At 45.7% G+C, this 14,809-nt stretch overlaps 1 protein-coding gene across 1 annotated transcript in view; it reads left to right on the top strand.

Moving 5' to 3' along the window:
- Positions 1 to 14,809, top strand: part of gabra2a (gamma-aminobutyric acid type A receptor subunit alpha2a) — a 365,339-nt gene that overhangs the window by 277,506 nt on the left and 73,024 nt on the right. Inside the window, exon 8 of the mRNA XM_041183039.1 lies at positions 10,851 to 11,003. Within this exon, the coding sequence (XP_041038973.1) occupies positions 10,851 to 11,003 (153 nt within the window). The remainder of the gene's footprint in view (positions 1 to 10,850; positions 11,004 to 14,809) is intronic.

Genomic DNA, 14,809 nt, shown 5'->3' with positions numbered 1-14,809 from the left:
AGGCCTATTAAGGCCAGTTAACTAACAATTAAATCAATAAACTGAGCTGCCCGTCCAACCTTAAGGTTGACGGGCAGGCAAAGAACCCAGGTGGCCTTCGCATTTTTCATGGAACCTCATCCACGCACAGGATGAGATTTCATGAAGGTTTTTAAAGTCTTGTAAAAATTTTTCATAAAATTAATAGACATGTCCCAGCTCATGTGACAGTTTCACATGAGGGGAAATGTCTTAATTTTTTTCCCCTTTGTTAAATTTTTTTTGTACTTAAACTAATCTCCCTGATGGAGCTCTGTGCCTCAGGATGACTTCTGCACTCTTTCGAAAGAGCACAGGCCCGACTCAGGCAACCTCTCTCCGGGTACGCATCATGCTGGGTGGGCATTAATTGGCCTGCCCACGTAAAATGGCAGCTCACAGCCGATCGCAGGTGGCGATCGGCTATGTGCATGCCCATGCCTGCTCCCACACAATCCCCCCAAGGGGGAGAAAATTCTCCCCCTGGTGTTTGTAAATGGATTTAATCCATGACTTACAGGCTTGAATTTTGTGGTCAGCTGCAAAGGAAATTGGGGAAGATGAGGAACCAGGGGGTTCAGAATTCGCCGCTATTGGAACTGCATGATCCAGGTCATAATCTTTGTCAAAACCTATAATAGAACTAGTTTGAAATTAAACTATTATATAGTACATTGCAATAACATATGTTATGCCTTGTGTATACATACACAGTGCATATATTTCTTGATATGATATTATTTAAATAAAAGGGTTAATTTTTCAATGCATTATTACTTCAGCTTGTGCTTTCAAAACTGATTAGCGAAATCTCTGGATTAACCTGTGGTAATGGTCATGATCTTTTACCTAACATGAAGGAGCTTGCCTCTTGTCTTTCTGTCATCAACAATAACCTGCATTTAAATAATAACATACGAATTAGGAGCAGGAATATGCCACTCGGACCCTCGAGCCTGCTCCAACTTCCAGTAAGATCATGGCTGATCTGATTGTAACCTCAACTCCACATTCCTACCTACCCCTCATAGCCATTTAGCCCCTTCCTTATCTAAAATCTATCTAACTAGGACTGAGATGAGAATAACTTTTTTGATGGTATTGAATGATGAAGCAGACTCGATGGCTAAGTGGCCTACTCCTGCTCCTATGTTCCAACCTCTGCCTTAAGAATATTCGAAGACTCTGCTTCCACCATATTTTAAGGGGGAGAGTTCCCAAGACTCACAACCCTCTGAGAGAAATAATTTCTCCTCATCTCTGTCTGAAATAGGCAGTCCCTTATTTTTAAATAGTGACCCTAGTTCTAGACTCTCCTACAAGAGGAAACATCCTTTCCACAGCCACCTTGTCAAGACCTCCTCAGGATCTTATATGTTTCAATCAAGTCACCTCTTACTCTTCTAAACTCCAGCTGATACAAGCCGAGCCTGTCCAGCCTTTCCTCATAAGTCAACCTGCCCATTCCTGGTATTAACTTTAGCAAGCCTTCTCTGAACTGCTTCCAATATGTTTACATCCTTCCTTAAATAAGGAAACCAACACTTGCATAGTACTCCAGATGTGGTCTCACCGATGCCCTGTATAACTGAAGCATAACCTCCCTACTTTTGTATTCAATTTCCCTCACAATCAAGCTTTCCTAATTGCTTGCTGTTACTGCATGGTAACCTTTTGTGATTCATGCACTAGGACACTCAGATTCCTCTGTATCTCAGAGCTCTGCAATCTCTCACCATTCAGATAATAATGTTCTTTTTATTCTTCCTGCCAAAATGGGCAACTTCACATTTTCCCAGGCTATACTCCATTTGCCAATTCTTTGCATGCTCATTTAACCTATCTATATTCCTTTGTAGCCTCCTTATGTCCTTTTCACAACTTATTTTCCTACCTATCTTTGCATCATCAGCAAACTTAGCAGCTATACCTTTGGTCCCTTCATCCAAGTCTTTTACATAAATTGCAAAAAATAATTTTTTGAGGCCTCAGCACTAATCCCTGTGGCACACCACTTGTAACATCTTGCCAACCAGAAAATGACCCATTTATGCCTACTCTCTGTTTCTATTAGCTAGCTGTTCTTCTATCCATGTCAATATCTCCCCCCCCTACACCATGAACTTTTATTTTCCACAATAACCTTTGATGAGGCACCTTTTCTAATGCCTTCTGAAAATCACCGGTTCCCCTTTATCCACAGCATATGTTACTTCTTCAAAGCACTCCAATAAATTGGTCAAACATGATTTCCCTTTCACAAAACCATGTTGATTCTGACAGATTACTTTGAATTATTCTAAGTCTTTAATAGTACCTTCTAGAATTTTCCCTGTGACAGATGTTAAGATAGCCGGCCTGTAGTTTCCTGCCTTCTGTCTCCCTCCCTTTTTTGATGTTCCCCTGCCGCTCTTTCCATCTTCAACATTTGTCCTGGAGCTGATTGCATTGGCTCATCATTGGACTTGGACTCTGCAGGGCCTGGTCTCCAGTAGTCCTCTGAGTGTCAGAGACCTTGGCTGTCACTGCCTCTGCCTGCTGGAGACACGTATCTGTGAGGTGATCACCAGATTGTGAACCCAAACCCTACTCTAGATCTAGGATCCACCGAGGTGCATGTATCTACGCTGCTAGAGGATGCAGGTGAATGCACTGACAGCCTGATAGGTGTGGGACCCTCTTCTTCCTCGTCCGAGGTGGCCTGGGCACTTGGGCTTGCTATTGTGGAGGATGATGTCCTTCCCTCCCCTCTTCCTGCAGGTACCTGCAATGAAGAAAAGAGAGAATGAGTGATGCCTAGGCTGGCTCAAACATTACATATAACTCACAGTCCTTTTGGAATGTTGTCTCTGTATAATGGATGCATTGTCACTGGTTTTTTGGGGGAGGCCAGTCACGTCTTCAGCACAGGTATGGCCTGTGTCCTTCCCTCCCAGCTCTGCAGCCTGCTCCTTGAATTGGGTAAGGGCCCTCAGTTCCGGAGTCCCACCTCCCGTCTTGTTTCTCGCCCTTCTGATTATGAGCACTATGGATGAAAGAACAGTTCAGAAGTTTGCATGCCTGCTGTGTGTGCTGAGCCCTCCCTATTAAGGGACTAAGATGCCTTTTGTGCAGGAACTTAGATTGTTGTTAAAGTAGCTATTGGATTTGTCCACAAAAATCAGGACAAATCCGACCCGGCCAATTACCGTCTCATCAGTCTACTCTCGATCATTGGTAAAGCAATGGAAGGAGTCATCAACAGTTTTATCAGTTGGCACTTACTCAGTAATAATCTGTTCACTGATGCTCAGTTTGTGTTCTGTTAGGGTCACTCAGCTCTTGATCTTGTTACAGCCTTAGTCCTGATGTGGACAAAAGAGCTGAACTCAAGAGATGAGATGAAAGTGACTGCCCTTGTAATCAAGGCAACATTTGACTGAGTGTGGCAAAAAGGAACTTTGGAAAAACTAGAGTCAGGGGGAAATTTGGCCACAGGTTGGAGTCATACCTAGGACAAAGGAAGATGGCTGTAGTTGTTGAAGGTGAATCATCCCAGTCACACTGCGGAAGCTCCTCGGGTAGTGTCCTAGGCCCAATCATCTTTCGTTGCTTCATCATTGACATTCCTTCCAGCAGGAGGTCAGAACTGGGGATGGTTGCTGATAAATGCACAATGTTCAGTAGGACTCGTGACAACTCAGATACTGAAGCAGTCTGTATTCATTTGCAGCAACACCTGCACAACATTGAGGCTTGGGCTGATAAGTGGCAAGCAACATTCACACCACACAAGTGCCAGGCAATAAGCATCTCCAACAAGAGAGAACCAAATCATTTCCCTTGGACATTCCTTGGCATCGCCATCATCAAATCCCCCACCATCAACATCCAGTGGTTAGCATTGACCAGACTCTGAATTGGAACAGCCAAAGCCTGTCCATCATCTACAAGGCACAAGTCAGGAGTGTGATGGAACACTCTCCACTTACCTGGATGGGTGTAGCTCCAGCAACACTCATGAAGCTTGACACTGTCCAGGACAAAGCAGTCCACTTGATTGGCACCACATCCACAAATATTCACTCTCTCCACCTCAGATGCACTGTGACAGGACCGTGTACCATCTACAAGATACACTGCAGGAATTCATCAAGGCTCCTTAGACAGCACCTTCCACACCCATAACTGCTACTATCCAGAAGGACAAGGGCAGCAGACACATGGGGACACCACCAGCTGGAAGCTCTCCTCCAAGTCACTCACCATCCTGACTTGGAACTATTTTGCTATTCCTTCATTGCCTTTGGGTCAAAATCCTGGAACTCCCTCCCTAACAGCAATGTTGGTGTTCCTACACCACATGGACTGCAGTAATTCAAGAAGGCAGCTTACCACCATCATCTCAAGGGCAATTAGGGATGGGCAATAGATGCTGGTCTAGACAGCGATGCCCACATCCCATGAATGAATAAAAATATATATATATAAATGCTGTGGCTACAAGTACAGGTCAGGGAATGGAAATTCTGTGGTGAGTCCTGACTCTCCAACACCTGTCCAACTTATACAAGGCACAAGTCAGGAGTATGATGGAACACTCTCCACTTGCCTGGATGAGTGCAGCTCCAGCAACACTCAAGAAGTCTGACACCATCCAGGGCAAAAGAGCCCATTTGATCGGCACCCGATCCACCACCTTAAACATTCACTCCCTCCACCACCAACACATAGTGGCAGCAGTGTGCACCATCTACATAATGGTATTGCAGGAACTCACCAAGGGTCTCTTGACAACACAGGACATCTACCACCTGGCAGGTCAAGGGCAGTATGCGAACACCACCACCTGGAAGTTCCCTCCAAGCCACACACCATCCTGGTTTAGAATGACATTGTTGTTCCTTCACTGTTGCTGGGTCAAAACCCTGGAGCTCCCTCCCTAACAGAACTGTGGGTGTACGTACACCAGGTGTACTGGAGCAATTCAAGAATCTGGCTCACCACCACCTTCTCAAGGGCAATTAGGGATGGGCAACAAAATGCTGGTCGAGCCAGCAAGGTCCATGTCCTGTGAAACTATGAAAGTAATAAAGCTGTTATCTCATCTGCTGACAATATGTAACATCACTATAGCCTCTAACCCCTTGACTGCCTGATGTCTTTTTGACAGTGTGAGTTTGTAGTGAGTAGAAGTTTGAATTACCCTAGCAGAGCGTATGAGATCATTTATCCGTTTGCCACATGGATGGCAGTCCTCTTTGGACCCCAAGGGCGCTTCCTGCCCTTGGGACCTCCTCCCGGGCTGGTGTGAGGGCCTCCTACTCTCATCCCTCAGAATGAGGGCTTCCCACTTATTCTCAACCTCCGGGAGGAGAATCTCCAGGGAGACATCGCTAAACCAAGGAGCCAGAAATTGCGACCTCCTCCTCCTCCACACTTTCTTTCAAGGAATCTGGAGGTCCTGGCCTGCAGTGAGTGAATGGCTGCCCGGGTGCTGTTTAAATTTGGCGCCCAGACATTGGAGCCTGTGAAGTGCCGGTGGGGGAGGGTGGGCCACTTCCTGCCTGCCCTTCTATAAGATTCGACGTGTTCCTCATGGATGCATAATTAATGAACTGATTGGTGGAAGATCTGGCCTGTTCAGCCATCCCGTTCTCCAGCAGAAGTCACTCCGACTTTCCTGCCACCACCGGACTTAGACTTCAGAATGGAAGATTCCACCCCACCTTTTATTGTTGATAAAGACAAAAATTGTTTGCATTCCATTCTTTAAACAGTTTGTTATGAGCAATGCCAATAAGTGTTTGGTTGTCTGTTCCCAAAGAACTCTACAAATTTTTATCATTTAAATTGCAGTTCAAGCTCTATATTATTTTGTATAATCAACACTGTTGTCTCTACTATGTAACTACAGTTCACCAAATGTTAGTGAATAACAGACATGTATGTTGACTAGATGCAGCTTTCATTTAAGAAATAATGAGAGATGTGTACAGTGATCAGAATCGTTGCTGAGCCTAAAGTTCATGGGCAGAATTTTCTTCTTGTTGGGTGGATGGTGCGGGAGTGAGCGCGGACCCGATCGCCCAGAGTGAATCACAGCTCCCGAGGACAGCAGTAGCGGATGGGCGGCGGTGGGACTGCAATGACTGCTGGCTGCAATGGCAACCTGGAGGCCCATTTTGGAAAGTTGCTGCAGCCTTTCAAAGGCTGTGAACCATGGCCAGTGGAAGGGCTCCCGAAAGTGCTGCTGGTGAGCAGGCCAGGCAGGAGGGTAGGGCATGGGGGGCACTGTACCCCTCATTTTTCTGAAGATTGCCTTGCTACCCTCCTCAAGGAGATGGCAGCACGGTGGGAGGTCCTCGTACCCCAGGATGGGAGGAGGAGGTTTCCTCCCCCATGACGAAACATGCCTGGGAGGAGGTGGCAGAGGTGGTGAACTCCCGTGACGTGGTGCAGCACATCTGGATCCTGTGTCGCAAGCGCTTCAACAACCTGTTGCCTTCTGGAAGGGTGAAGACAATGTTGGTATTGGTCACTTAACCCAGCAGGTGGGCTTTCCCCTGGCGCACCCACCCCCACCCCCCCACCAAGTCTGTATGTAGTAACTGCATTAAATCAATGTCTTTCGCTGGGTGGGCCAGCAAATATTACCCATGCCGAGGTTACCCTGAGAGAATGGTGAAGAAATGGGTTCTGCACCTGCAGAATGTGACTGTTCTGGGGGTAACCTGGAGGAGCTGCACCTGGGCACAGTGCTGGAACTCAATAACATGTCAAAGTCAAGGTGATGACATGCTTGCAGGGGAGCTTCAAGGTGACATGGCACCGATCGATTTGCTGTCTTTTGCGCTCCACATGCTTGCGCTCCTTGCAATGGAAGGTTTGACCGTGAGGTGCCTAATGTGATGTAGGCAGCATTTGGCCAAGGGGGTGTGGGAAAGGCCTGGCATCTTTGGGTGAGTGTTCCACAGCAGCGGGGTGAGGAGGCACTGGAGCGCTGCAAAGTCTCACTCTGGTTTGAGTGGGCTGTCCACGAAGAGGGTCTAGGTACAAATAGCACCAGTCAATGCTCTTCTCTCCTTTTCAGGAGAAGAATGCACATAATGCTGCCAAGCAGGTGAAGTGGGCCAGGCCAGTTGGCGATTCTCAGCCACTTCAAGCAGGAGGCCCTAGATCTGGAGAGGCGCCACGCGCCCAGGTCCACCAGTGTCGGTGAGGCTGGGGTGCCACGGCCAGGTATGTTTGCCCAGCATTAAGTTCACTATTAGTGTCCCAGCAGCCATGGCAGTGCCGAATGTTCAGTGATTGAAGTTTGCAACATGGCTTGACTGTTGCTTATTGAAGGATGAGCGTATAATGATCCTGGGGACAGGGATGCACATTGACATTGTCTCCATGTTAACTGATCCAATGGCCTTGTTCTTCCTTTCAGCATCAGCGGAGCAGGGCTGGGAGGAGGAGCAGCAGGAGTCCCCTCCCACCACCTGAGGACCCTGAAGTCTCACCAGCGTCACACCATCTCTTCCAGGCAGGCACCAGCACAGATACTAGCACCTCGGTGGGAATTAGAACATCGGCTAATGTCCCGGGGCACAACAGTGGGGGCAATTCACAGTTGCTGGAGGAGCTGGCAGAGACAGAGCATGCTCATGGTGCCAGCAGTCAGAGGACTGCAGGGGACCAGGCACATGCTCAGCTGGTGCCTGATGATGTGCTCTGGAGCAGTCTGCGATGCAGCAAATGCAAGAAATGCGGCCGGGTGTGCGGGAGCACCTGGTGGAGATACATGAGGCTATGCTTGGCTTGGGGTACGTGGTGGAGGAGTCAACGCGGACTGTCGCCGAAGCAATTGACCTCATGGCCGAGCGCCATGCCTCCTCCATGGAGAGAGTGGCAACTCTTGTGGAAAAGCTCCTCCACGAGACCTGTCAGGACTTCCTGAGGATGCACTCAGACCAGCAAGCCCTCACATCAGCATTGACCTCAGCTGGTCAGTGCCAATGTGGGAAATGATCTGGGCTTGTTTCCCAGCTCGGTGCCGATCCATCCGTGGTGAGCAAGGAGGTCTGAAGTGACTTCACGTTGGCGCAGTGGCTGCCTGTCATCTCTGCAGTCACCTCTCAGATTGCTCTGGATGAGGGCGACAGCTCCTCCACCCCTCTGCCAGTGACCATGGCATCTGACGAGCCTGTGACAAGTGGGAAGACGCCAGCTGTGGAACTAGCAGCTCCCTCCCAGGCAGGGCCAGCGCAGGCTCGATGGACCAGAGGACAACCTCTAAGGTCATCGAGGCCAACAGGACAGCAGAGTCAGCAGGCTGTCTCAGATGCCACTCCCAGCGTGGGGGCAGCACAAAGACGTAGCACCCAAAAATGTAAACATAAGGCACCTTAGGCACACCATGGGTTTATCGTTGGTGCTTTTGTGTTGATTCGCAATGAGGTCTTTATGAGTTGGTGTGACTTTTAAATCCTTTGGCATTTTGTTTTCTTAAGTTCCTTTTGTTACAACATTAAATTCAGGTATGTCACCATGGCTGAGGGTGCCTCTTTTATTCTGCAAGTGGATGGTCCCCAAAAACGTTATGAGTGATTTGTGGGACATTCAGCTTTATTAACAAGGCCCTTAGTTAATTTTCCTATCCAGGCAGATTTTGCACTTTGATATCGAGTATGGAGCCTACAGCCCAGGCTTGCCCCGGAGGTCCACATATGGTGTGCTAGCTGAAGATTCATTGGATTAAAGCCTCCTGGGTATCCCTGCCTCCCTGGAGTATTCCCGGGTCAGCGTCTACCCCCTCAGCATTTCCCTGCGCGTGCTCATCTTTGGACACACTGCTGGGCTCATCATGTGCGTCTGCAGCCACTGCCTCAACGTCTTCATCATCCACAGTGTCCCCCCTTTCCAGCGCAAGATTGTGGAGAGTGCAGCGTGCTGCCACTATCACCGACACACAATCTGGGGTGCACCCTCTGAGCGGTCCAGGCATCAGAAGTGCATCTTGAGAAGACCGATGGCTCTCTCCACCACAGCCCTTGTGGAGGCGTGGCTCCTATTGTACTGCTGCTCAGCTTCTGTTCTTGGGTGGCAGAGAGGTGTCATGAGCCACCTTTTGAGGGGATAGCCCTGGTCACCCAGCAGCCATCCATCCAGCTGGGCTGGAGCACTTAAGAGCCCCGGCACCTGGGACTGTCTGAGGAGGTAGGCATCATGGGAGCTGCCTGGGTACCTTGCACAGACTTGTAGAATCTGCATCCTGTGGTCACACACTATCTGCACGTTCATGGAGTGAAAGCCCTTCCTGTTGATGAAGACACTGGGCTCACATGCTGGTGCCTTGATAGCCACATGTGTGCGTCTATTGGACGTGGGGGAAGCCAGCAATCACCGCGAAGCCTCTGGCTCGCTGTGTCTGGCTTGCCTGGTCCCAACGGTAGTGGGTGAAAGTCAATGCAGGCCTGAACAGAGCGTCTGTGACCTGCTTGACACAAGTGTGGACAACTGATTGGGAGACATCACAAAGATCACCCACCGAGCCCTGGAAGGAGCCAGAGGCATTGATGTTCAGGGCAACTGCAACCTTTAGAGCCACTGGCATGGGGTGTCCACCCACACAGTTAGCGGAGATCTCAGGCCCAATCATCAGCAGATGTAGTTGACTGTCTCCCCCAAGAGACGAAGCCTCCTTTGTCACTGTACCTCAGACATATTGAGGTTGCTGCTTCGCAGCCTGTACACTCTGGCAGCAGGATAGTGGCATATTCTGCAGCCCCTTCCGACTTGGACTACCTCATGGCCCTGTGTTCCTTGTGCTTGTGCCGATCCTCCCAAAGGAGGCTGAATCTGCACCCCTGGCCCCCTTCCCCTTCTAGCCCTCCCTTCCTCCTCAAAGGAGGTGCCTCCAGCGGAGAATTCAGCTCCCATTCCCAGGCTAAAGGAAAGCTTCCTGAAACTTGCAGGCCCAAAAATGATTCCTTACTGCAGAGTGCTGACCTGAAGGCTGTGAGTCCAGACCAAGCAGCTGGTATGTGTTTTGAAGTATTGCAGATCACACAGGTAAGTATCAATAACTTTGAAAAAACAATATTTGACAGAGCACACTCGCAACCCCAGTGAGCCCTCTTGTCCCACCTGTGGATGAGATTAATACAAATGCGTCCTACCCGCCTGCCCGTTGCGCCCTTGCGCCGATCCAAAAATTGCACAGGTGCCAAAAAAATCACTGTCAATTGGCGATTCAAGGGTCTTAAGTGGCCCGTCAATTAATGGCGAGGGCACATCGGAGATCAATGCACCCCCGCCCAATGAAATATCGCGATGGTGCGTGGTGACATTGGGATGCTCATCCCATGTCACCACGCGTAATTCTACACGTAGGCCTGTGGGCCCACCCCTGCACGCCAACAGGAAAACTCTGGCCCATGTATCCTTGATTATTTAGAAAGATCTTTGAAATGCCCCATTATCCATTTTGAAGTTTTTTAATTTGACTCATTTAATCACTTAACTTTGAAAACATTTAGATTTCACTTCTGTAAACAAGATCCATTTAAAATAATTTTGTGTTCAGAACTCTTGTCGTGCTTGTTACCTAATATCAGAATTTAATAAGTTTATTGCAGTTTGAATCTCCTTAACCTTTCTATAGCATGGCAAAACTGAGCAAAAAATAACTACAGGGAGTGGTATTAACGCTGATATTCTCCCATTAGTTGGTTTAAGTTAAATAAAGTAGTTAGTTTAGGTTCATAATTTGTGCATAAAGTTCATATGGAACAATACCTTGATGTTCAGAATTAATTTTTTTTTTCACTGCAAAACCATTCTTTATTGATGTTTCATTTCAGGTGAATACAAAGTTATGACGACATACTTCCACCTGAAGAGAAAAATTGGGTATTTTGTGATCCAGACCTATCTGCCGTGTATCATGACTGTCATTCTTTCTCAAGTGTCATTTTGGTTGAATAGAGAATCAGTCCCTGCAAGGACTGTCTTTGGTAAGTAGATTTAACATAGCCAGTTGTATATTTAGAAGCTAACGTACAGATGTCTTCAACAACTCCAGTGATAACATTGAACTAACTAAAATAAATATTTTGTAACATTTTCAAAGGGATATAGTTACTCATGACCTTTCATTTTTAAGCCTTGAGATAGAAAGGTCAAGCAGGCATTGGTTTTGCACAATTATGTTCATAATATTAGTATGTGTTTGATAAATATTTGTTTATTAATGGTGGGTGCATTTATTACAGCATTTACATTTTTCGATATATGGTACAGGAAAATAAGTAAATGACCACTAAAATGTAACACTCAATTTACAGTCAACAGAAAATCTAATGCTTGCACATTATGATCACATTGAACTGGCGCACCACATTCTCAGATCATCACAAGCTAGTCTTTGCAAATGGCAGCTTTGTAATATAAGGGATTGCTGAAGATGATAAATATAAGGTAATAATATTGATCTGGGAGATTACCCAACTTGAATAAGTTTGGTACATCTTTGCTGTGGATGAAATTACATTGTCCAAGTTTATTAGAAAATATGGGATAACATTAAACTCCAGGAATCTTGCATGTTCATTTATTCCAAAACTGCATTTTCACATATGCAGCTGATTATGATCTTGTTATGAGTCAGTTTAAAATGATAGGATTTCACATTTTTCAAACAAATAAATGCATTACCTGAGTAGAATTGAGTGATGGAAGGCTTCCAAATATTTTAAGCCTGTTCATCTTTAAACTAAGTTATAAGCATAATTTTTTGAAAAGGGGTTAGATCTTATGTAAATTTTAGCTACCCTTCTCTCAATATAAATGCTGATGAGCATGATTAAGCCAATGCTATTAAATACAAATTTGTAAGATGGAATGAATGAAATCAACCAATCATGACACTGTACTAATACACCTGAACAGCTAAAAGAGTCACCATGTCAGTGTCCTGTCTAAAGCAATATTTGGCTCAAATACCTCATCTCTTAACCACTCTATCTTGCGCTTCTTATCTAATATAAAAGTTTAATAATATAACTGTGGATTATGAAATTATTGTGCATCATAGTTTTATGAACAGGGAAAAAGCCCCAGTTCTTGCATGTTATAAGAATTCGAGTAGAAACACAAGATGGATGACTGCTGTGGATATTTGGGGATAGTCAATGCAAACGTGAAATAAAGCAAATTACTGAGAAAGGAACTAATGGAATTTTATTTAAATGTCCAAAAATGTTTATATTTTTTACAGATCATGTTATGGAGAGTATATCAGTATCACATAATCTATTGTGTGTAGCTAGCAGAGAAAAGTGCTATATCTACAAAGTCATACAGTTGTACAAGTGACCAGGTCATCTGTTGTAGGGAATTTGATTGAGGGATAAATGTTGGGCAGCACACCAGGAGAACGCCTCTTTTCTTCAAATGCCATGTGTTAGGAATAGAGATAGTTTAAGTAAGTTATATTTGTATTTGTGGGTGTTAGGTTTAGTTTGAAGTTTAAGTTTAATTTGTGTTTCTGTATTGGTGTTAAGAAAGGGGGGACCTTGAATTTTAAACTGATTTTAACTGATTTTAAACCAATACCTGCAATTCTGTGGGATTGTTGGTATACCTGCATTCTAATCAGGTTCTATTATTCTTGATGGGAAGTTGAAACAAACACAAGGTAGAAAAACAACTGTGCTGTTGCCTAGCAATGGGGGTCCAGAGAGAGGGACCCACAGCGACAGAGAAAAACTGTAAAGTAGTTTCAGTTCAGTTGAAAGGAATTGCCAGGAGAAGCAGCATAGGAGAGGGACAGGTAGCAAGTCCAAAACTAATGAAGAAACCAAAACCAGGGAATGGAACAGGAGAAAGGTCCTAAGAAGACCTTCCAGTCATAGGAAGAACAGGAATCTGGGAAAGGTCCCCGGAAAGTGAAGAGTAAGAAGCAGAGGAAGGCTAGAAGCTTAAATGGAGAAAGCTACAGAATGCAGACTTAAAGAAAAATAGGCTTGCAAGAGGCCAGAATATGCAAGGAGACAGCCAAAGGTTGGTGACTCCTTACTAAGGGCATATGAAACAGTGGTGTTCTGTTGGCACAGCTGAATATCTGAGCGAGAGTGCACGGAAGGCAAAGCCTGATGTACGTGGTGATCCAGGAGAGAGGAACATCGAAAGGAGAGTTCAAAACCCTGGAGTTGAACCCTTGTGGAGGGCACCTGAGAGAAAGCGTCAATTGGGAGAAGATTCCAAAGCAGGTTCTTCGAGAGTGGAGATTGGAAGCCCTCATGTGGAAGACTGAGTTCAGTGAGACCGGTTGGCTCACAGTGTGACATGCATCTGGGGGCAGCTGATGTGGGATCTATAACATCTCTTTGAGGTGGCATCAGTCACTTGGTTTCAGAGTGTACTGTGCCTGATCACAGATTGCCTATGGGTTTACATGGACTGTATACTTACTGAGAACGTTAGAGTATAAGATAGCTTTTGTAACTTGTGTTACCCTGTATATATTTGTAAAAGTATATTTGTGAGTGAAGGTGTATTGTAATATAGTTCATTTTTTCTTGTTTAATAAATGTTTTTACCTTTTGTTAAAAGTTCATCAGCTTACTCCTGTGGCTCTGTTCAGTAGCCACTCTCCATGTTTCTAAACAAAAAATAAAAATGAGAAGCTATTAAGCCAGGTTCCACCCTGGGATCTGACTTGTCAGTAGTGACGTTAGCTGGGATCATAACACATGGAATCATTTACATCCAGCAAAGAGGGCAGGTGGGTCTTCAGTTTAATGTCACAACTGAAAGATGGCACCTTTTACAGTTCAACACTCCTTTATCATTAAGTGTCTGCCTAGATATGTACTAATATCTCTGGACTGGCCTTTGAACCCACAACCTTCTGGCTCGGAGGTGAGAGTGAGCCAAGGCTGACACTTTAGTCACTATTTGCATAACTTACGGTACTCGTTATATGCTGGCAAATTGTAACATCTTCAAACTCCCTTTAAAAACCTTAACCAAAGTGCAGTGAACTTTTACCAAGTCAAGATGACTTGGGAGCCCTTTAAAAATGGCAATGAGATTCATGACTCCATTTCTGGGCTGTCTGATTTTCCAGAGTGTCTTTAAAGGGTACGGGCCAATTCCTGTAAAAAGCTCGCACCTGGCAGCCCCAACCTGACCAGCCGCATTGCAGAGATTGGCATGTCCTACTCCTCTGTAATTTTCATGGAGTCGGGCCAGGTTTTGAAAGAGTCACGGTTCACAACTCCTCAGAGGAGTCATGAACCTCAGTCTGCAAGAAAGGCCCTTTTAAAAGTTCATAAGTTCCTCCTCATGCCCCCTGTGCAAAGCTATGCTCCTCCATTCACCGCCATTGCTCCTCATGCCCTCTAGGCCAAGCTATGGCGCTTATATGTCTGTTGACCCATGACACTGTATAGAACCAATGGACCCTATCGTGATAGTAGAGTGTATTACAAAAAGCTTTAAAAAGTCATTCCTTCATTACTTTCCACCATATTGAAAATAATTCATTTCACTATAAGGCAATGAAAGTGTCAATCATTCAGGCCCTTTAAAGTATTAGTAACAGAAACTACAAGCCCTTGAAACCTCTGAACCTTGTGTAAATAAACATTGTGAAATTGGCTGCAGAGATCAGAGATCCAGAGCTGTCACTTAAACAATGTTTCCCCTGTGGTGCAGCTGTTTCAACCAGAATAATGTATATACCATTAGAACCATGGAAAAGTTGCGGTGCAGAAAGAGGCCATTCAGTACTCTGTGTCTGCACCAGCCAAAAGAG

The sequence above is a fragment of the Carcharodon carcharias genome, chromosome 1 (assembly GCF_017639515.1).
Source record: "Carcharodon carcharias isolate sCarCar2 chromosome 1, sCarCar2.pri, whole genome shotgun sequence".
NCBI lineage: Eukaryota > Metazoa > Chordata > Chondrichthyes > Lamniformes > Lamnidae > Carcharodon > Carcharodon carcharias.
Note: the sequence above shows the minus strand (reverse complement) of the source record. Positions and strands in the feature narration are given on the sequence as shown.